Below are 21,836 nucleotides of genomic sequence, written 5' to 3'. Positions count from 1 at the left end.
TTTAGAAAATTCGTTTATTAAAAATTCATTTTTATTAAATTCATTTAATTCTATTTTGACAGAAAATTAATCTTCTAGTTTTTCAAAATTCAACTAATTTGTAAAAAAAAAATTTTTATTTAAGCTTTAACTCTTTTTTAAAGTTCGTTTTTTGGAATTGAAAATTTAATTTTTTTAACTGTAAATTTAAACGTTGTTTTTTCTTCAAAAATTGATAGTTTTTTGTTCAAAATTACACTATTTTGTTGAAAATTCATGTATTTTGTTGAGAATTCTTTTCTTTTTTTTTAGAAAATTAATCTTATTGTTTGAATATTGAACTGCTTAGTTGAAAATAAAACTTCCTTGTAGAAAATTTATTGTATTAATTGAAGATTTAACTGTCGTGTTGAAAATTTGTTTTTGTTGAAAATTAATTTTTTTAAATAAAAATTAAAATATTGCAATTTTAGTAAAAAATTACACTATTTGGTTGAAAATCCCTGTATTTCGTTAAAAATCCGTCTTTTTCGGTAGAAAATTAATCTCATTTTTAAAAAAATTTGGATAGAAAATGTTTTTTTTTTCAATTTCTCTTTTATTTATATTATTTTTATTGAAAATTAATCTTCTTGGTTAAAAATTCAACTAATTAGTTAAAAATTTAACTCCTGTTTTTAAATTTATTTTATTGATTGAAGCTTTGACTGTATTGATTAAAACTAATTTTTTTACCTGGAAATTTTACTGTTTCATTTTTGGTTTGACGGTTGATAATTTTTAGTAAAAAATTACACTATTTGGTTGAAAATTCATGTATTTTCTTGAAAATTCTTTTCCTTTTTTCGGTAAAAAATTAATCTTATTAAAAAAAAGTTTGGATTGAATTTGGATTGAAAAATTTGGTTGAAAATTCATGTATTTTGTTGAGAATTCTTTTCTTTTTTTTTGTAGAAAATTAATCTTATTATTTGAAGATTCAACAGCTTAGTTGAAAATATAACTTCTTTATAGAAAATTTATTTTATTGATGGAAGATTTAACTGCGTCTTGAAATTTTTTGGTGTTGAAAGTTAATTTTTTTAAATAAAAATTTTAATATTGCATTTTTGGTTAAAAATTGATATCTTTTAGTTAAAAATTACACTATTTGCTTAAAAATCCCTGTTATTTGTTAAAAATTCGTCTTTTTCGGTAGAAAATTAATCTTATTAAAAAAAAATTTGGATAGAAAATGTTTTTTTCTCAATTTCTCTTTTATTTATATTATTTCTATAGAAAGTGAATCTTCTTGGTTAAAAATTCAACTAATTAGTTCAAAATTAAACTCCTGTTTTTCAATTTATTTTATTGATTGAAGCTTTGACTTTGTTGTTTAAAATTAATTTTTTTACCTAGAAATTTTAATGTTTCATTGTTTTTTTGACGATTGATAATTTTTAGTTAAAAATTACACAATTTGGTTGTAAGTCCCTGTATTTTGTTAAAAATTCGTATTGTTGGGTAGAAAACTAATCTTTTTTTTTTTTATTGATAGAAAATTCTTTTCTGAATTTGTATTTATTCTATTTTGACAGAAAATAAATCTTCTTGTTTTTCAAAATTTAACGAATTTGTTAAAAATGCATTTTTTTTATTGAAGCATTAACTGTCTGTTTAAAATTCGTTTTTTGGGATTGAAAATTAATTTTTTTAACCGTAAATTAAAATTTTTTTTTTGTTTGGCAAAAATTGATCGTTTTTTAGTTCAAAATTACACCATTCGGTTGAAAATTCATATATTTTGTTAAAAATTATTTTCTTTTTTTCGGTAGACAATTAATATTATTTGAAAAAAAGTTTGAATAGAAAATTTCTATTTTATTTATTCTATTTTGACAGAAAATTAATCTTCATATTCAAAAATTGATAGTTTTTTGTTCAAAATTACATTGGTCGGTTGAAAATTCGTGTATTCTGTTGAAAATTCTTTTCTTTTTTTCTAGAAAATTAATCTGATTAAAAAAAAAATTTCGATGGAACATTTATTTTTTTAATTTCTATTTTATTTATATTACTTTTATAGAAAATTAATCTTCTTGGTTAAAAATTCAAATAATTAGTTTAAAATTAAACTCCTTTTTTTTATTTATTGTATTGATTGAAGCTTTGACTGTGTTGTTGAAAATTCGGTTTGCTATTTGTCGAAAATTACTTTTTTTACCTGGAAATTTTAATGTTCCATTTTTGGTTTGATGATTGATAATTTTTAGTTAAAAATTACACTATTTGGTTGAAAGTCCCTGTCTTTTGTTAAAAATTCGAATTGTCTCTTAAAAAATTAATCTAATTTTTTTAAACTTTGATAGAAAATTCTATTCTTAATTTTTATTTATTTTATTTTGACAGAAAATTAATCTCCTTGATTAAAAATTCAATCAATTTGTTAAAAATTAATTTTTTTAATTTAAGCTTTAACTGTCTTGTTTAAAATTCCTTTTTGCCATTTAAAATTAATTTTTTTAACTGTAAATTTAAACATTGTTTTTTTTTTGTCAAAAATTGATAATTTATAGTAAAAAATCGCACCATTCGGTTGCAAATTCATGTATTTTGTTAAAAATTATTTTTTTTTCTTTTGTAAAGAATGAATCTTCTTGGTGGGAAATTCAACTAATTCTTCATTTTAGTAAAAAATTTAATTACTTGGTTGAAAATGAACTTTTTGGTTAAGAATTGATTTTTTTAAAATTTAAATTCCCACTGCTTATTACTACTTATTTTTTAGTTGAAAATTCATAATTTTGTCCGAAACTTCACTTGCTTGGCATAAATTTAATTTTTTTTTATAAACATTAATTTTTTAAATGTAAATATAACTAGTCTGTTTTCTAGTTGAAAATTTATTTTTTGTTGTTGAAAATTTGGGATTGAAAATTGCTCCCTTTTGGATTAATTTTTTTATGTTTTTATTAAAGATTCATCATTATAGTTCAAAATTAATTTTTTTGTGTGAACAATTTAATTCTTTTTATAAAAATTCGTCTTTTGTTGCAGAATATTACGTTTCTTGTTAAAAAAATTAATCTTTTTGATTTATAATTAATTTCTTTCGACAAAAATTTAATTATTTTTTCGATAATTCGTTTTTTTTAAAATAAAAATTAATTTTTTAATGGAAATAACTTCTATTTTTTTGTTAAAAATTCATGTTTTTATGTTTAAAATTCAAATATTTGGTTACAAAATAATTTTTTGAAAATTCGTTTTTTTGGTTGATGTTTCATTATTTTAATTCAAACATATTTTTCTTTCGTTAAAAAATTGTTTTTAATTGGTTAAAACTCAATTTTTTTAACTAAAAACGTAATTATGGCATTATTGTTTGAAATTTTTTATTTTTTAGTTGAAAATTCATGTATTTTGTCGAAAGTTCGTCTTTTTTGGTATAAAATTAATTTTTTGGTATTAATTTAATTTTTATGATTCAAAATTCATCATTTTATTCGAAACTTCAACCAATTGGCTTAAATTGAATTTCGAAAATTTTTTTTATACAAATTAATTTTTCAACTGTAAATATAAATAGTTTGTTTTCTGGTTTAACATTTATTTTCTTAGTTGAAAATTTGTGGATGAAAATTCCTTTTATTAAAGATGTATTATTATAGTGAAAAATTAATTTTTTTATTCGTTAAAAATTTAACTCTTGTTAAAAATTCGTCTTTTGTAGTAAAATATTAATATTAATTATTATTTTTTCTTCTGGCTGAAAAATTCATTTTTTTTGTTGAAACTTCATATCTTTGGACAAAACATTAATTATTTTTCGAAAATTAGTTTTTTTTTCAATAGAAATTAATTTTATAATGGAAAATATAATTATCCTATTTTTGGTTAAATTTTTTTATTTAAAAATTCATCTTTGTATGTTGATAATTCAACTATTTGGCTAAAATTATTTTTTTTTATGCTTAATCATGTTAATTCAAAAATATTTTCTTTTTTAAAAAGGAACAATTTGTAGATAATTCGCTTTTAATTCGTTTAACATTAATTTTTCAACTAAAAATTGAACTATTCCATTATTGGTTGAAAATTTATCTTTTTAGTTGAAAACTCATGTATTTTAGTTTAAAATTGATTTATTTTTTAGTTAAAAATTCATAATTTTGTCCGAAATTTCAACTGTTTGGCCTAAATTTAATTTCGAAATTTATTTTTTTTTATAAAACTTAATTTTTTAACTGTAAATATAACCAGTCTGTTTTCTGGTTGAAGATTTATTTTCTTAGTTGAAAATTCCTCCTTTTTGATTTAATTTTTTTAGTAAAGATGCATCATTATATTTAAAAATTAATTTGTTTGTTGTTAAAAGTGTAATTCTTTCGTTAAAAATTCATTTTTTGTAGTAAAATATTGCTCTTCTTGGTGAAAAAATTCCTATTTTTTGTTGTAACTTTATATCTTTGGACAAAAAATTAATTATTTTTCGAAAATTATTTTTTTTTTAAATAAAAATGAATTTTTTAATGGAAAATATAACCATTCTATTTATGGTTAAAAATGTATCTTTTTCAGTTAAAAATTTATAATTTTTTCCGAAACTTCAACTGTTTGGGATAAATTTAATTTCAAAAATTATTTTTTTTTACAAACGTTAATTTTTTAATTCTAAATATAACTAGTCTATTTTCTGGTTGAAAATTTATTTTGTTATTCGAAAATTTGTGGATGAAAATTCCTCCCTTTTAGTTTTATTTTTTTATTAAAGATTCATTGTAGTTAAAAATTAATTTTTGGTTGTTGTTAAAATTTAACTGTTTTGTTAAAAATTCGTCTTTCGTAGTCAAATATTACTCTTCTTGGTGAAAAATAAATCTTTTTGGTTGACAGTTTATTCTTTTGGATGCAAATTTGTCGATTTAGTTGAAAATTCGCCTTTTTTGGTATAAAATTATGTTTATTTTGGTTGATAATTCATTTTTTAAATTAATTTTTTCTTATTTTAGTTAAAAAAAAAAACAATTTTTCTTTAAAAATTTGTCCCTTTTGGCAGACATTTTTTTCAAATTAAATATTCAACTAAAACTTTAAGAATATAAAGCGTTTCATATTCCATATTTTTATAAAAATAGATTTTTTAACGGAAAATATAACTTTCATATTTTTGGTTAAAAATTGATCTTTTTTAGTTGAAAATTAATTGTCTCATTTTGAAAATTCATTTGTATTTTTTAGTTGAAAATTCACGCATTTTCTTAAAAGTTCGTATTTTTTGGTATAAAATTAATTTTTATGGTTAAAAGTTAATAGTTTTATTTGAAAATTCAAATATTTGGCTTAAATTTCATTTGAAAAATTATTTTTTTTTTATAAAAATTAATTTTTTAACTGTAAATATAATATTAGCTAGAAATTTATTTTTTGTTTGATGACTCATTTTTATAGTAGAGAATTCATTTCTTTGGTTAAAAATGTAATTTTTTTGTTGAAAATTGATTTATTTTTTTGTTGAAAATTCATCTATTTTGTTGAAAATTCGTCTTTTTTGGTATAAAATTAATTTTTATGGTTAAAAATTCATAATTTTGTTCGAAACTTCGACTATCTGGCCTAAATTTAATTTCAAAAATTATTGTTTTTTTCAATAAAAATTTATTTTTCAACTGTAAATATAAATAGTCTGTTTTCTGGTTCAACATTCTTTATTATTTTTATTATGAAAAATCGTTTTTTTTTTTTAATAAAAATTAATTTTCTATTGGAAGGTGTAACTATTCTACTTTTGGTTAAAAAAATTTTTTTTTAGTGAAAAATTCATGTTTGCATGTTGAAAATTCGTTTTTAATTGGTTAAAACTCAATTTTTTAACTAAAAATGTACTTATTCCATTATAGGTTGAAAATGTTTATTTTCTAGTTTAAAACTTATGTACTTTGGATGAAAAGTTTTTATTTTTTATTTGAAAATTCACGTATTTTGTTAAAAGTTCGTCTTTTCTGGTAGAAAATTAATTTTTTGGGTTTAAATTAAATTTTTATGGTTTAAAATTCATAATTTTGTTTGAAACTTCAACTATTTGGCTTAAATTTCATATCGAATTCTTTTTATGAAAATTCGTCTTTTGTAGTAGACTATTACTTTTCTTGGTGAAAATTTCTTATTTTTTGGTTAACAATTAATTTTTTTGGCATAAAATTATCTTTATTTTGGTTGAAAATTAATTTTTTTGTTAATTGTTTCTTATTTTAGTTAAAAAAATTCCATTTTTCGTTGAAAATTTCCCCTTTCAGACTCATGTTTAAAAATTCTTTATTTTTTTTCGAAATTTCAACTATTTGGTTTAATTTTTTTTTATTAAAGATTCATTTTTATAGTTGAAAATTCATTTCGTTGTTTAAAAATGTAACTTTTATGATGAAAATTCGTCTTTTCGTTGTAGAATATTACTTTTTGGTGAAAAATTGAGCTTTTTTGTTGAAAATTAATTTCTTCCGACAAAAATGTCTAAGAAGATAAATTTTCAACTAGAAAAAAGACTAGTTAAATTTACAATTACAAAATTAATTTTTAAACAATTAAAAGCGAATTTTCTAAGAAATTGTTCAATTAAAAAAAATATATACATATATTTGAATTAAAATGATTGAGCATCAACCAAAGAAGAAATTTTTAACCAAATAGTTGAATTATCAACTAACCAAGATGAATTTTTAACTAAAAAAGATAAATTTTTATACAAAAAAAAAATTCAAAATAAAATTTAAGCCAAATACTTGAAGTTTCGAACAAAATTATCAACTTTTAAGCATGAAAATTAATTTTATACAAAAAAAGACGTACTTCAATTTTCAACGAATAATGGAATAGTTACATTTTTATTTAAAAAACGGAGTTTTAACCAGTTAAAAACAAATTTTCAACAAAATTGTTTCAATTTTCAACAAAGGAAAAATATTTTTGAATCAAAATAATAAAGTATTAACCAAAAAAATGAATTTTCAAGAAATTATTTTTTAACCAAATAAATAAATTTTCAACAACAAAAAATTTAATTTTTAACTAAAAAAGATAAATTGTTAACTAAAAATAGAACAGTTATAATTTCCATTAAAAAATTTATCTTTTTTAGTTACAAATGAGTTTTTGTTGAAAATTGAACTATTTGGTTAAAAAATAATTTCATGAAAATTCATTTTTTTGGTTGATGCTTCATTATTTTAATTTAAAAACATATTTTCTTTGTTGAAAATTGGAACTATTTTGTTGAAAATTCTGTTTTAACTGGTTAAAACTCAATTTTTTAACTAAAAATATAACTATTCCATTATTGGTAGAAAATGTTTATTTTTTAGTTGAAAATTCATGTATTTTGTTGAAATTTCGTCTTTTTTTATATAAAATTAATTTTTATGGTTAAAATTCATAATTTTGTTCGAAACTTAAACTATTTGGCTAAAATTTCATTTTTTAAATTATTTTTTTTCTATAAAAATCAATTTTTTAACTGTAAATAAATAGTCTCTTTTCAGATTAAAAATTTATCTTTTTAGTGGAAAATTTGGGGATGAAAGTTCATCCTTTTTAGTAGAATTTTTTTTATTGAATATTCAACTTGAAATTAAAATTAAAAATTAATTTTTATTGTTGAAATTTTATATCTCAAGACAAAACATTAATTATTTTTTGAAAATCCTTTTTTTTCAATAAAAATTAATTTTTTAATCAAAAATATAACTATTCTATTTTTGGTTACAAATTTTTTTTTAGTTAAAAATTCATTTTTGTATGTTGATAATTCAACTATTTGGTTAAAAATTCGTATTTTGCTTGATACTTAATTATTTTAATTCAAAAATATATTTCTCTTTTTTTTTGTGGAAAATTGAACTATTTTGTAGAAAATTCGCTTTCAATTGGATAAAAATTAAGTTTTTAACTAAAAATTGAACTATTCCATTATTGGTTGAAAATGTATCTTTTTTAGTCGAAAGGTCATGTATTTTAGTTGAAAATTTATTTATTTTCTTAGTTAAAAATTTTTGGATGAAAATTCCTTCTTTTTGGGTTTATTTGTTTATTTTTGTATTAGAGATCCATAATTATAGTTAAAAAATTGATTTTTTTTGTAGTTTAAAATTTAACTCTTTTATTAAAAATTCGTCTTTTGTAGTAAAAATGACTCTTCTTGTTGAAAAATTAATCTTTTTAGTTGACAATTATTTTCATTGGTCGAAAATGTAACGAACATTAATTTTTTTGGTAAATCATCTTATTTTAGTTAAAAAATAATTTCTTTGCTTAAAAATTGAATTTTTCATTGAAAATTCGTCTTTGGGGATTCAAATTAATTCCTATTTTGTTAATAGTTCGAAAATTATTTAATTTTTTTGTAAAAATTAATTTTGTAACTGTAAAATTACTTTTCTTGATGAAAAATAAATCTTTTTGTTTGAAATTTAATTTTTTTGGTTGAAAATTTAATAATTTGTTTGAAAATTCGTCATTTTTGGTAGAAAATTATCTTCTTGGTTGAACATTAATTTTTTTATTCGTTTATTAAATTTATTAATTCGTTTTTTGAGGATGAAAATTTCTCCCTTTTGGTAGAAATTTTTTATTTAACAATATAATAATATAACAATATTTTAATTTCAGTTGACTATACGAAAAATGCGGAAAAAGTTGCTTCCGAGCAGGCCATTATCTGTGGATCTCGTGCCCATTTAGAGGAACAAGAGATAGCCACACGATCCTTTTTTCGACTCTTTCTGATGTACGGTTTTCACTTTCTCGTCTGGTTTTTCTGTGTCAAGGGAGTTCGCGACACTCAGTGTGGATTTAAACTTTTGACGCGAAAATCGGCGAGAATTATTTTTGACGTGCTGCACGTCGAGCGATGGGCTTTCGACGTGGAAATGCTCTTCATTGCGCAGACTCTGAAAATTCCCATTACGGAAGTAGCCGTCAACTGGACAGAAATCGAGGGTTCGAAACTGGTACCGATTTGGAGTTGGCTCCAGATGGGTCGCGATTTAGGCCTCATTTGGTTGCGATACAAAATCGGTGCCTGGAAATTAACTAAACCGAAATCGAGTTAGATTGTGGGGAAAATTTTTCGCCACCTGGTGCCGAAAACGGGAACTAGAAAGAGTAGGTACTGTCAAAAATATGTTATAACCAATAACAATAATTATTTCACGATTTCATATAAGTTTTAATGCATTTTGGGCTTAAATAAAATTTAATTATTGTATATAGCGAGAGATTTTATCCATATTATGAAAATAATACGAATAATAGACGATTGGAATTCAAATACGAATTCTAACCTGACTTTTAGATCAGATTTTTAAATAATAAATATATAGTACATAAATGATTAAAAATAAGTCTATTTAAGTTTATAACCTGTTAAAAATTACTATAAATAGTACAATAATTGTTCTTTTAGAACAAATTAAAATGCATTTTTAAAATCGTACCTATTCTTTCTAGTTCTGGTTTTTCTCACCAAGTGGCGTATCGCAATTTAACCATTACCAATTGGACCGTATTTAAATTACGTAACAGCTCATTAATGTTATTTTTGAAAATTCGCAAAATTTTTCTCCTCAAAATGATCTTTTTTTAGTTCTAGATTTTATTATTTGGTTGAAAATTCATTTTTTTCGCTAAATTTAACTCTTTTTTTTATTAAAAATTAAAATCTTTTGGGGTTTATATATGAATTATTACATTTTTTTGCCGAGAATTCATCTTTTTTTTGGTTGAAAATTCGTCTTGTTTGCGAGAAAATTATCTTTTTCGTACAAAATTAATGTATTTGCCTGAAAATTAGAATATTTTGTTTGAAAATCAACTTTTTTGGATGAATTGTACTGTTTTTCATTTAAAATAAAAATCTTTTTAGATTTACATTTGAACTATCACATTTTTTGTTGATAATTCATTTTTTTTCTTTGAAAATTCAACTATTTTCGTTAAAGATGAACTTTTTTGTAGAAATTTTGATTTGATGTATCTGAAATTTTTAAAAATCTTTTCCATTTTTTTTCAGAATCTTAGGAAAATTATATTTTTATAACCCCAGAAAAAAAATTAATAAAGGACCGTACTTAAACTTCTAATTTTCTTTGAAAATTAACCTTTTGTTTAAAAATCATATTTTTTAATGATACATCAACTGAAATTATTTGTTGATGAAAAATATTTTTTTCTGCAAATTTTTCTTTTTGATTTAAAAGTTCGTCTTTCTTTAGTAGAAATATTATTTCTTTTTTCTATAAAAATGCAACTTTTTTGTTTAAAATTAAAATATATCCTATAAAATTTAGTTTTAGATTAAAATTCATATTTCTGTGTTAAAAAGTCAAAATGAAATCTTTTTTCATTATAAATTTTGCTACTTGTTTTTAAAATATATCTTTTTGATTTAAAAAATAATCTGTTTTGGTAGAATTTTAGTTTTTTTATCAAAAATACAACTATTTGGTTGAAAATGTAATAATCTTGTTAAAAAGTCATGTTTTTTAGTTAAAAATTCGATTATTTAGCAGAAAATTAATTTTCTTTGGATACGAATTGAAATTTCTTCTATGTTTTTTTTTTTTAAATTCATCTATTTTAGAAGTAATTTCATAATTCTTGAATAACAATGCAACTGTTAGTTTAAAAATTCAAAAATTTGGATGAAAATGTACTTTTCGTTTAAATTTAATATTTTTATATTGAAAAATAAGAACTGAAACTTTTCTGGATGAAAATTCAACTTGTTTTCTTTAATTAAAAATTCATCTATTTTAAGAAAAAATTGTATCTTTTTTGGATAAACAATTAATTGTTTGGTTGAAAATTAAACTATTTCGTTAAAAATTAAAAACTATTTTCTAGAAAATTTAATTTTTGTTTAAAATTCATATTTCGGTGTTGAAGAATGATATTAAATTTTTGTTGGATGAAAATTCAACTTAAAAAAAAAAAATAGTTTTTTATTAAAAATTCATCTATTTTAGAAATAATTTTATCTTTATTGAATAAAAATGTAATTGTTGGGTTGAAAATTTAACAATTTTGTTGAAAAGTCATCCTTTTTGGTTGAAAAAATTCCTCTTGTTAGATTGAAAATTCATTTTTTTTCGTAGAAACTTAATGTTTGTTAAAAAATTCATGTTTGGATTTTGAAAAGTTAACTGAAGTTTTTTTTTAAACAATATTTCATCTTTTTTGGATAAAAATGCATCTGTTTGGCTTAAAATTCAACAATTTTGTTAAAAGGTCAAATTTTTTGGTTCGAAATTTAAACTGTTTTGTTAAAAATTCGACTTTTCGGGTTGAAAATTCAACTTTTTTTTGAAAATTTATCTTTTTGATTTAAAAATTCACCTATTTTGATAGAATTTTTATTTTTCTGGATCAAAAATGGAACTATTTAGTTGAAAATTGACCTGGAATCTTCCTTGGATACAAATTTCACTTTTTTAAAGGCTTTTTTTTATTAATGTATTTTAGAAGTAATGTTATTCAATTGTTTTGTTAAAAATTAAAATTTTTTCGTAGAATCTTAATCTTTTGTTTAAAATTCATATTTTTCAATGGTAAATCAACTGAAATTATTTTTTGATGAAAAATATTTTTTCTTAAAATTTTTATTTTTTATTCAAAAGTTCATCTTTCTTTAGTAGAAATATTTATTTCTTCGATAAAAATGCAACTTTTTTGTTGAAAATTTAGCTATTTTCTAGAAAATTTAGTTTTTGCTTAAAATTCATATTTTTTGTTGTTAAAAAGTCAAACTGAAATCCCTTTTTGGTTACAAATTCTGCTATTGGATGAAAATTCAACTTTTTGTTTGAAAATTTGTTTTTTTCTCTAATTAAAAATTCATCTTTTTTTAGAGAAATTTGATCTTCTTTGTATAAAAAATCAACTTTTTAGTTAAAAATTAAATTATTTTCTTAAACAGTCATGTTTTTTTGTTGAAAATTTACTTTTTGTTTAAAATTTATATTTCGTTTTTCTAATAAAATTAATTTGGTAGATTAATTATTTTAATTAATTATTTGGCAGAGAATTAAACTATTTTGTTAAAAATGTATCCTTTTTGGTTGAAAAAAATTAATCTTTTTAGATTGAAAATTCCATTTTTTTCGTAAAAACTTAATTTTTGTTGAAAAAATTAATATTTTAATTTTGAAAAATCAACCGCGATATTTTTCGGATAAAAATTCTATTTTTTGAAACATTTTGTTTAAATTAAAATTTTATCTTTTTTAAGATAAATATTATCTTTCTTAAATAAACATGCAACTTTTTTGCTGAAAATTCAACAATTTTTTTAAAATTCATCCTTTTTGTACAAAATTTTGATTTTGAAAAGTGAAAGTAAAATTTCTTTTGGATAAAAATTTAAATATTTTTTCTTAAGATTTGTATTTTTAATTACAAAATTCACCCGTTTTACTAAAAATTTCATCTTTCCTGGATAAAAATGCAACTATTTGATAGAAAATTGAACTATTTTGTTAAAAATTCATCATTTTTCTTTTAAAAATTGATCTGTTTTAGTAGAAATAGAATTTTTTTCATGAAAATGAAACTTTTTTGTTAAAAATTCTTCTTCTTTGCTTCACTATTCAACTATTTTGTTGGAAAAATTTGGTTGAATCACTTTGTTAAGAAATAATTTTGTTTTCTTGAAGATTGATATTTTTAGTTAAAGTTAATTTGGTTGAAAATTCATTTTGTGATTAAAAAATTAGCCCATTTTTTCAAAGATTTCGACTTTTTTGCTAAAAAATTAATCTTCTTGATTAAATTTTTTTTTCATATATAGAACTTTCCTTATTTTAGTTAAAAATTCAATTCTTTGGTTACGTAATTTGAGTACGGCCCCTATTCTGCAATCAGGCATTTATTTTTTCATTTTTTAAATCCAGTAACTGCACAAAGTTAGAAAATCAATACACAGTATATTATTGTGTATTTGAAAATGAAAAAAAAAGTTTGATGTCATTAATTCATTGCCATTTTGGTGATTTATTTATGACTTTTTTGTTGTTATTGGAAATATTCTTAGGGTGACCAGACGTCCTGATTTTTCATGCCCAAAAGCGAACATTCAAAATTTTTATTCAACCATTTTATTAAAAAAAAAAAAAATACAATTCAACATTTTAGGTCAAAAATTCAACTGTTTTGTTGAAAATTTATATTTTCGGTTTGAAAATTCAACTATTTTGCAGAAAGGTCGTCTTTTTAGCACGAAAATTCCACATTTTTCTCAATTACTTTTTCTTTATTGACAGATAATTATTTTTTGATTGAAAATTCGTCTTCTTGGTTTAAAAATTCATCTGTTTTCATAGAATTTCATTTTTTCTGGCTAAAAATGCAACTGCTTAATTGAAATTTTATTTTATTTTTTGATCGAGAATTTTCAACTATTTTTTTTTAATTCTCCTTTTGGTTAAATCCAACTGGTTTTTATTCTAAATTAATTAATTTTTGGCTGAGGTATCAGATATCAAATTTTTCTTTGAGAATTCACATCTTTTGAAATCAGTTGAAAATTCTACTACTTGATTTTAGTTAAAAATTTATCCTTTTGATTCAAAACTTAACTTTTTTTGCAAATAATTTGTTAAATGAAAGTTTACAAATTCCATTTTTAATTGAATTTTTTTTTTTAGTTAAAAATTCGACTACTTGATTGAAAGTCGAAATAACTTGTTAAAGATTATTATTTTTTTTTTCTTGATCATTCATCATTTTAATTCAAACCGATTTTTCTTTTATTCAAAATTCGTTTTTGATTGATCGAAAATTGATTTTTCAACTAAAAATTGAACTATTCTATTTTTGGGGTGAAAGTTTTTTTAGCTGAAAATTCATGTATTTTGTTGAAAATTATTTTTTGTGGAAAATAAATCTTTTTTGTAGAAAATTCATTTTTTTTGTTACAGCTTCCTTATTTTAGTTGGAAATTCTATTCTTTCGCTAGAAATTTATTTATTTATTTGGCTAAAAATTCGTTCTTTAATTGTTCGATAATTTTAAAAGTACATTTTTTAAACCAACATAAACTTTAAAAAAATAATGAATTATGCAACAAAATTGCACAAGAAGGCTTACAATGTATTATGTTCCTTAATTAATTTTTGAACTATAAATTTAATTTCTATTTTTTATTAAAAAATTTTCTTATCAAAAATTCAACTATTTGGTTTAAATTTAATTAAAGATTTATGATTATAGTTTAAAATTTGTCTTTTTTTAGTAGAAAGTTCATTTTTTTTGTTAAACGTTTCTCATTTTAGTTTTTGTTGAAGACTTCGACTTTTTCGCTAAAAAATTAATCTTCTTAATTAAAAATTAATTTTTCTTAAACTAAATTTTTTAAACATTTTTCAAACTAAAAGTTCCATTTTTTATTACAAATTTCATCTTTTTTGCTAGAAAATTAATCTTCTTCGTTGAAAATTAATTTTTTTTGTTAACGATTTCTCGTTTTAGTTGAAAATTAAAGTATTTGGTTAAAAATGTAACTACCGGTTTAAAAATTGATGTATTTTTATGAAAATTTGTACTTAAAATTTTTTTTTTAAAGAAAATTAATTTTTTTTGGTTTGAAATTAATTTTTTGTTTAGAGATTCCTTAATTTCTGGGGATAAAAATTCAATTAATAATTTGACAATCCATGAATTTTTTTAGAAAATTCATTTGTTTCAAGATCCCCTTATTTCACTGAGAATTAATTTTTCGGGTTAAAAATTCAATTAATAATTTATAAATCCATATATTTTTTAGACAATTTATCTGTTTAGTAGAAAATTAATTTTTTAGCTAAAAGTTCCATTTTTTGTTACAAATTTGATCTGTTTTGGTAGAAAATTAATCTTATTGTTTGAAAATTAATTTTGTTTGTCAACGATTTCTCGTGTTAGTTGAAAATTCAATTCTTTGGTTAAAAATTTAACTACCGGGTTAAAAATTAATGTATTTTTATGAAAATTCGTTTTTTTTTTAAAGAAAATTAATCTTCTTGATTGAAAATTCATTTTTTGCTTTAAAGATTCCTTAATTTCATTGAGAATTAATTTTTTAGTTTAAAAATTCAATTATTAATTTTAAAATCCATGTATTTTTTATAAAATGCATCTTTTTGGTAGAAAATTAATTTTGTATCTAAACGTTCATTTTTTTTATTAAAAATTTCATCTTTTTTGCTAAAAAATTAATCTTCTTGTTTCAAAATTCATTTTTTTATTAAAGATTTCTTAATTTCATTGAGAATTAATTTTTAGGGTTAAAAATTCAATTAATAATTAAAAAATCCATGTATTTTTTAGAAAAATCATCTTTTTGGTAGGAAATTAATTAATTTCCTTGGTTACAAATTGATTTATTTTGTTCAAAATTCGTTTTTAACTTGGTTGAAACTATATTTTTTTAAATAAAAGTTCCATTTTTTGTTAAAAATTTCATCTTTTTTGATAGATAATTAATCTTTTTGGTTGAAAATTAATTTTCTTGTTTGAAAATTAATTTTGTTTGTCAACGATTTCTCGTATTAGTTGAAAATTCAATTCTTTGATTACAAAAAGTAATCTTCTTGATTGGAAATTAATTTTTTTGTTTAATTATTTCTTAATTTCATTGAGAATTAATTTCTTGGCTTAAAAATTGCATTATTAATTTCAAAATCCACGTATTTTTTAGAAAATTCATCTTTTTGTCAGCAAATTAATTCATTTCTTTGATTCAAAATTTATTTATTTTTTTTCAAAAATCGTTTCTTATTTAATTGAAAATTAATTTTTCTGCTAAAAGTTCCATTTATTGTTAAAATTTTCTTTTTTTTGCTAGAAAATTAATCTTCTGGATTGAAAATTAATTTTTTTTTTGTCAACGGTTTCTCGTTATATTTGAAAATTCAATTCTTTGGTTAAAAATTTAACTAACAGTTTAAAAATTCATTTTTTTCTAATGAAAATTTGTTGGTTTTTTTAAAATAAAATTAATCTTCTTGGTTGAAAATTAATTTTCTTGTTTGAAAATTAATTTTGTTTGTCAGCGGTTTCTCGTATTAGTTGAAAATTCAATTCTTTGGTTAAAAGTTTAACTACCGGTTTAAAAATTCATGTATTTTTATGAAAAAATTTATTTTTCTGTGTGAAGAAAATTAATCTTCTTGATTGGAAATTCATTTTTTTGTTTAAATATTTCTCAATTTCATTGAGAATTAATTTCTTGGCTTAAAAATTGCATTATTAATTTCAAAATCCACGTATTTTTTAGAAAATCCATCTTTTTGTCAGAAAATTAATTCATTTCTTTGATTCAAAATTTTTTTTGTTCAAAAATCGTTTATTATTTAGTTGAAAATTAATTTTTCAGCTAAAAGTTCCATTTATTGTTAAAATTTCTTTTTTTTTTGCTAGAAAATTAATCTTCTGGGTTGAAAATTAATTTTTTTTGTCAACGATTTCTCGTTTTATTTGAAAATTCAATTCTTTGGTTAAAAATGTAGCTAACAGTTTAAAAAATAATTTTTTTTTAATGAAAATTTGTTGGTTTTTTAAAAATAAAATTAATCTTCTTGTTTAAAAATTCAATTATTAATTTGAATATTCATCTATTTTTTTAGAAAATTCATCTTTTTATTTCAAATTAATTTCTTGGGTCAAAAATTTATTATTTTGGAAATTCATATATTTAAAGAAAATCATCTTTCTGATTGAAAATTATTCTAATTGTTTGAAAATTGATATTTTTGGTTGAAATTCGAACCTGAAAAAAAATTTTTAACCCGTCTCGTCACTCTAAAATTGTGTTAACTATTTGCAATGAATCATAGACAAAGAAAACTTTGTTTTTTTGTATGCAGAGAAAATTATGGAATGACTGAGTCAAGATTTTCTCTTGAAATGTGAAACATGTGTAGAATGAATCAAGCAGAGTGTCTTTTCTATAATTGTGTCTATATTTTTAAAAATATTTCATAATAAAAACCGCCTGAAAAAAATTAACTTTTACTTTAAAAAAAAATAATAATTTTCTCTTTTTCTTTCAGTCTACATCTTTTTACTTTCTTTATAGACTCTTCAGTATATTGAAAATTCATTTTATTGATAGAAAACTAAGTGTTAATTTGAAAATTAATTTTTTTGTTTAAAAATGATTTTTTTTCGGTTGAGGATTGAACTATTTTGTTAAAAATTATCTTTTTTGTAAAAAATGTAACTGTTTAGTTAAATATTTGTCTTTTTTAGATAGAAAATTAAAATATTTGGTAATAAATTCAACTTTTTTTTATTGAAAATTTAATTATTTGGTTGGAAATTTAACTATTTTGTTAAAAATTCATCTTCATTGGTCGAAAATTCAGAATCTATCTTTAAAAAATTTAAATTTTTTTATTGAAGATTGATTATTATAGTTGAAAAATTTATATTTTTTATTAAATAATTGTTATATTTTGATGAAAATTCGCCTTTTTTAGTCGAAAATTAATCTTTATGATTGAAAATTCAACTATTTGGTTGAAAATTTAACTATTTTCTATAATATTCCTCGTTTTAATTAAAAAATCGAACTAGTTCTGTATAAATTTAACTGTTTTGTTAAAACTTTAATTATTTGTTTTAAAATTCAACTAAAAAAAATATGATTGGTTGAAAATGTGAGTATTCCATTTTTGGTTGGAAAATTATCTTTTTATTCGAAAATTCATGTATTTCTATCGAAATTGGTCTTTTTTGGTAGAAAATTCAACTATTTGTTTCAAAATTATTTTTTTTTATTAAAGATTCATCGTTTATAGTTGAAAATTTATCTTTTTTATTTAAACATTCTTGTATTTTGTTGAAAATTCGTATTTTTTAGTAAAAAATTAATCTTTATTGTTAAAAATTATTTTGTTTGTTTGTTGGAAGTTCAATTATTTGGTTGAAAATTAAAATTTTTTTCATGAAAGGTTCATCACTGTAAATGAAAATTTATTTCTTTGGTTAAAAGTTTAAATTTTTTGCTAAAAAACTTTATTTTATGGTAGAATATTAATCTTCTTGCTTAAAAAATTAGTTTTGTTGTTGAAAATTTAATTATTTAAAAAAATTTATAGTTATTTTAAAATTTTTATAATTATTTGGTTTGAAAATGCAACTTAAAAAAATTGTTTTTGGGTAAAAATTTAGCTGTTTTTGCGAATTTTTTTTGGTTAATAATTAATGGCTTAACTACAAATATAAGTATTCCATTTTTGGTTGAAAATTTATCTCTCTATTCTAAAATTTATGGTTTTTTGAACCAAATTCGTATTTTTTTTAATCGAAAATTCAACAATTTGGTTCAAAATTGATTTTTTCTTCAAGATTCTGTGTTCTGTATAAATTTAACTGTTTTGTTGAAACTTTAATTATTTGTTTTAAAATTCAACTAAAAAAATATGATTGGTTGAAAATGTAAGTATACCATTTTTGGTTGGAAAATTATCTTTTTATTCGAAAATTCATGTATTTCGATAGAAATTCGTCTTTTTTGGTCGAAAATTCAACTAATTGTTTCCAAATTATTTCTTTTATTAAAGATTCATCGTTTATAGTTGAAAATTAATCCTTTTTATTTAAACATTCTTGTATTTTGATGAAAATTCGACTTTTTTATTAAAAAATTAATCTTTATTTTAAAAAATTTTTTCGGTAAAAAGTTCAATTATTTGGTTGAAAATACCACTTTTTTATTAAAGATTTATCACTATAAATAAAAATTCATTTCTTTGGTTAAAAATTTTTAAAAATCCATGTGCTTTGTAAAAAATTCGTCTTTTTGACTTTAAATTGTTTTTTTTTTGCTAGTAAGACTTTGTTAAAAATTAATTATTTTTGAAGAGGATGCATAATTTAAGTTAAAAAAATTATTTCTATGGTGAAAAATTACAATATTTTGTTAAAAATTCATGTTTTAAAATGAATTTTTGTTAAATAAAAATTTAAGTTCCGTTTTTGGTTGAACTAATTTAATTTTTTAATTTTCCAACTGAAACAGTTACATATCTTTTTAACTGAAAATTCATGTATTTTTTTTTAATTCGTCTTTTTTTTGAAAATTCATGTAATTGGGTCAAAGTCGCACTAATTTGTTAAAAATTAAATTTTTTGGATGACGATTCATTCTAGTTTAAAATTTATTTATTTGGTTGAAAATTTAAATATTTTGTTGGAAACTCGTTTTTTTTGTTTGTTAGAAATTAATCTTTTTAACTGAAATTTTAAATCGCATTTTTTTGACATAATTTAGTTTTAATTTAAATTTTTAACTGAAAAAGTTCAATATCTTTTTTAGTAAAATTTCAAATTATTCCATTTTTGGTTGGAAATTTATATATTTGATTTGATCTATTTTTTATCTATTTGATTCAACATTATTTTTTCTATTGAAGATTCATCATTTATAGTTGAAAATTTATCTCTTTTATTCGAAAATTCATGTATTTCGATAGAAATTCGTATTTTTTGGTCGAAAATTCAACTGTTTGTTTCAAAATTATTTTTTTTTTATTAAAGATTCATCGTTTATTGTTGAAAATTAATCCTTTTTATTTAAACATTCTTGCATTTTGATGAAAATTCGACTTTTTTAGTAAAAAATTAATCTTCATTGTTAAAATTTTGTTTCTCGAAAGTTCAATTATTTGGTTTCTTGCTTAATTAGTTTTTCTGTTGTTTAAAATTTAATTATTTAGAAAAAAAATTATTTGGTTTAAAATTTATATTTTTTCAAACAATCTTTTTTGGTCTTTTTTTATTGAAAATTGATATTTCAATCGAAAATTTAACTGTCTTGAAAAAATGTATCCCTTTGATTTAAAAATTGAACTATTTCTTTATAAATTCATCTGTTTTGTTGAAACTTTAATTATTTCTTTGAAAATTCAACTTAAAAATTTTTTTTGGTTAAAAATATAAGTATTCCATTTTTGGTTGGAAAATTATCTTTTTATTTGAAAATTCATGTGTTTTGATAGAAATTCGACCTTTTTGGTCGAAAATTCAACTATTTTTTTCAAAATTATTTTTTTTATTAAAGATTAATCTTTATAGTTGAAAATTGATGTTTTTTATTTTTAAATTCTTGTATTTCGATGAAAATTCGTCTTTTTAGTAAAAAATTAATCTTTATGGTTGAAAATTCATTTTTTTGTTTGTTGGAAGTTCAATTATTTGGTTGAAAATTAAACTTTTTTATTAAAGGTTCATCACTATAAATAAAAATTTATTTCTTAGGTTAGAAGTTTAAATTTTTTGTTAAAACAATTTATTTTATGGTAGAATATTAATCTTCTTGCTTAAAAAATTGGTTTTGGGTAAAAATTTAACTGTTTTCTTCATTGTTTTTTAAATAATTAATGTTTACAAAATATAAGCATTCCATTTTTGGTTGAAAATTTATCTTTTAATTCGGAAATTTATGTATTTTGATAAAAATTCGTCTTTTTAACAAAAATTTAACTATTTGTTTCAGAATTAATTTTTTTATTCAACTACTATTTAGTGCAAAATTAATTTTTTCTTGAAGATTCGTCATTTTAATTAAAAATTTATCTTTTTTAGCTAGAAATTCTTGTACTTTGATGAAAATTCGCCATTTTTAGTAGAAAATTAATCTGTATGATTGAAAATTCAACAATTTGGTTAAAAATAATTTTTTTTAATTAAAGGTTTATCATTTATCGTTGAAAATTTATCTTTTTTATTTTGAAAATCTTTGTATTTTGATGAAAATTCGCCTTTTTTAGTAGAAAATTAATCTTCATGGTTGAAAATTAATTTCTTTTGTCGAAAATTCAACTATTTGGTTCAAAATGAATTTTTTGGTAAGTTTAATTATTATACTTGAAAATGTATCTGATTTGTCCAAAAGTTCTTTTACTTTGATCAAAATTTGCCTTTTTTAGTAGAAAATTAAACTATATGGTGGAAAATGTATCTTTTTGGTCAAAAATATAAAAAAAATTTATTTATAAAAATTTTATTTATATTTATAAAAAAATATATTTATAAATGAATATTTTCCGTGTTTATAAAGTTAACTTTTTTTTTATTATGCATCTTCTGTGTTATAATATTAATTTTATTGCTGAAAAACGAATTGTTTTGTTAATGAAAATTATTTTCTTTCGTTGAAAATTAAACTATTTTGTTCAAAATTCCTTTTTATTATAAAAAATGAAAATAAAATCGTGGAATGAATGAGTCAAGTTTTGCTCTTGAAATGTGAAACATGCTCAGAATTAATCAAGAGTGTTTTATTATTTATAATCGTGTCTACATTTTGAAAAATATTTTTCAATAAAAACTCTCTAAGATACTTCAGTTTTATTATTCACAAATTTTATAAAAACGGGATTTAAAATTGTACATATATTAGGTAAAAAAAAGAAAATTACTTTTTTTCTTCATTTCTACTTTTTTTTACTTTCTTTAGCGACTCTTCTGTATATTCGAAAACGCTGGAATCCTTTAAAACATTGAAATCCGACATTACGTAATTTTCGAGCAATTCTTTGTCGAAGATAAATCTGGCTAGAGATTGATCACCAATTCCTGATAAAATTGTTACTAGTCTCGCTATTTCGTTAATACTTTTCATCTGATCTTGCATGTAGTACGTAATGATAAAGTCACTTGCATTCAGATCTCCATGTTTTTCAGCCACCTTGTTTACTGAAACTAGTTTCTCTGTTACCTCCATTTCCAGAAGAAGAGCTGTCTGAAATAATTTATTTAATTCAGAAATATTTATCAATTAGTTCAAAGAATTCAGAATAAAAAATCACTCTGAATATTCCCAGGAATATAAACATAATTGTTTC

General features: G+C 20.2%; 2 protein-coding genes across 2 annotated transcripts in view; one reads left to right on the top strand and one right to left on the bottom strand.

Annotated features, from left to right (window-relative positions):
• Positions 1-9,580, top strand: part of LOC117169305 (dolichyl-phosphate beta-glucosyltransferase) — a 19,529-nt gene extending 9,949 nt beyond the window's left edge. The window contains exon 5 of the mRNA XM_033355616.1: positions 8,620-9,580. Coding sequence (XP_033211507.1) covers positions 8,620-9,062 — 443 coding nt within the window. The 3' untranslated portion in view covers positions 9,063-9,580. The remainder of the gene's footprint in view (positions 1-8,619) is intronic.
• Positions 9,581-21,353: 11,773 nt separating this feature from the next.
• The window catches only part of LOC117169379 (soma ferritin-like), an 11,635-nt gene continuing 11,152 nt past the window's right edge, over positions 21,354-21,836 (bottom strand). Inside the window, exon 4 of the mRNA XM_033355737.1 lies at positions 21,354-21,733. Within this exon, the coding sequence (XP_033211628.1) occupies positions 21,407-21,733 (327 nt within the window). The 3' untranslated portion in view covers positions 21,354-21,406. The remainder of the gene's footprint in view (positions 21,734-21,836) is intronic.

The sequence above is a fragment of the Belonocnema kinseyi genome, chromosome 3 (genome assembly GCF_010883055.1).
Source record: "Belonocnema kinseyi isolate 2016_QV_RU_SX_M_011 chromosome 3, B_treatae_v1, whole genome shotgun sequence".
Classification (NCBI taxonomy): Eukaryota; Metazoa; Arthropoda; class Insecta; order Hymenoptera; family Cynipidae; genus Belonocnema; species Belonocnema kinseyi.
Note: the sequence above shows the minus strand (reverse complement) of the source record. Positions and strands in the feature narration are given on the sequence as shown.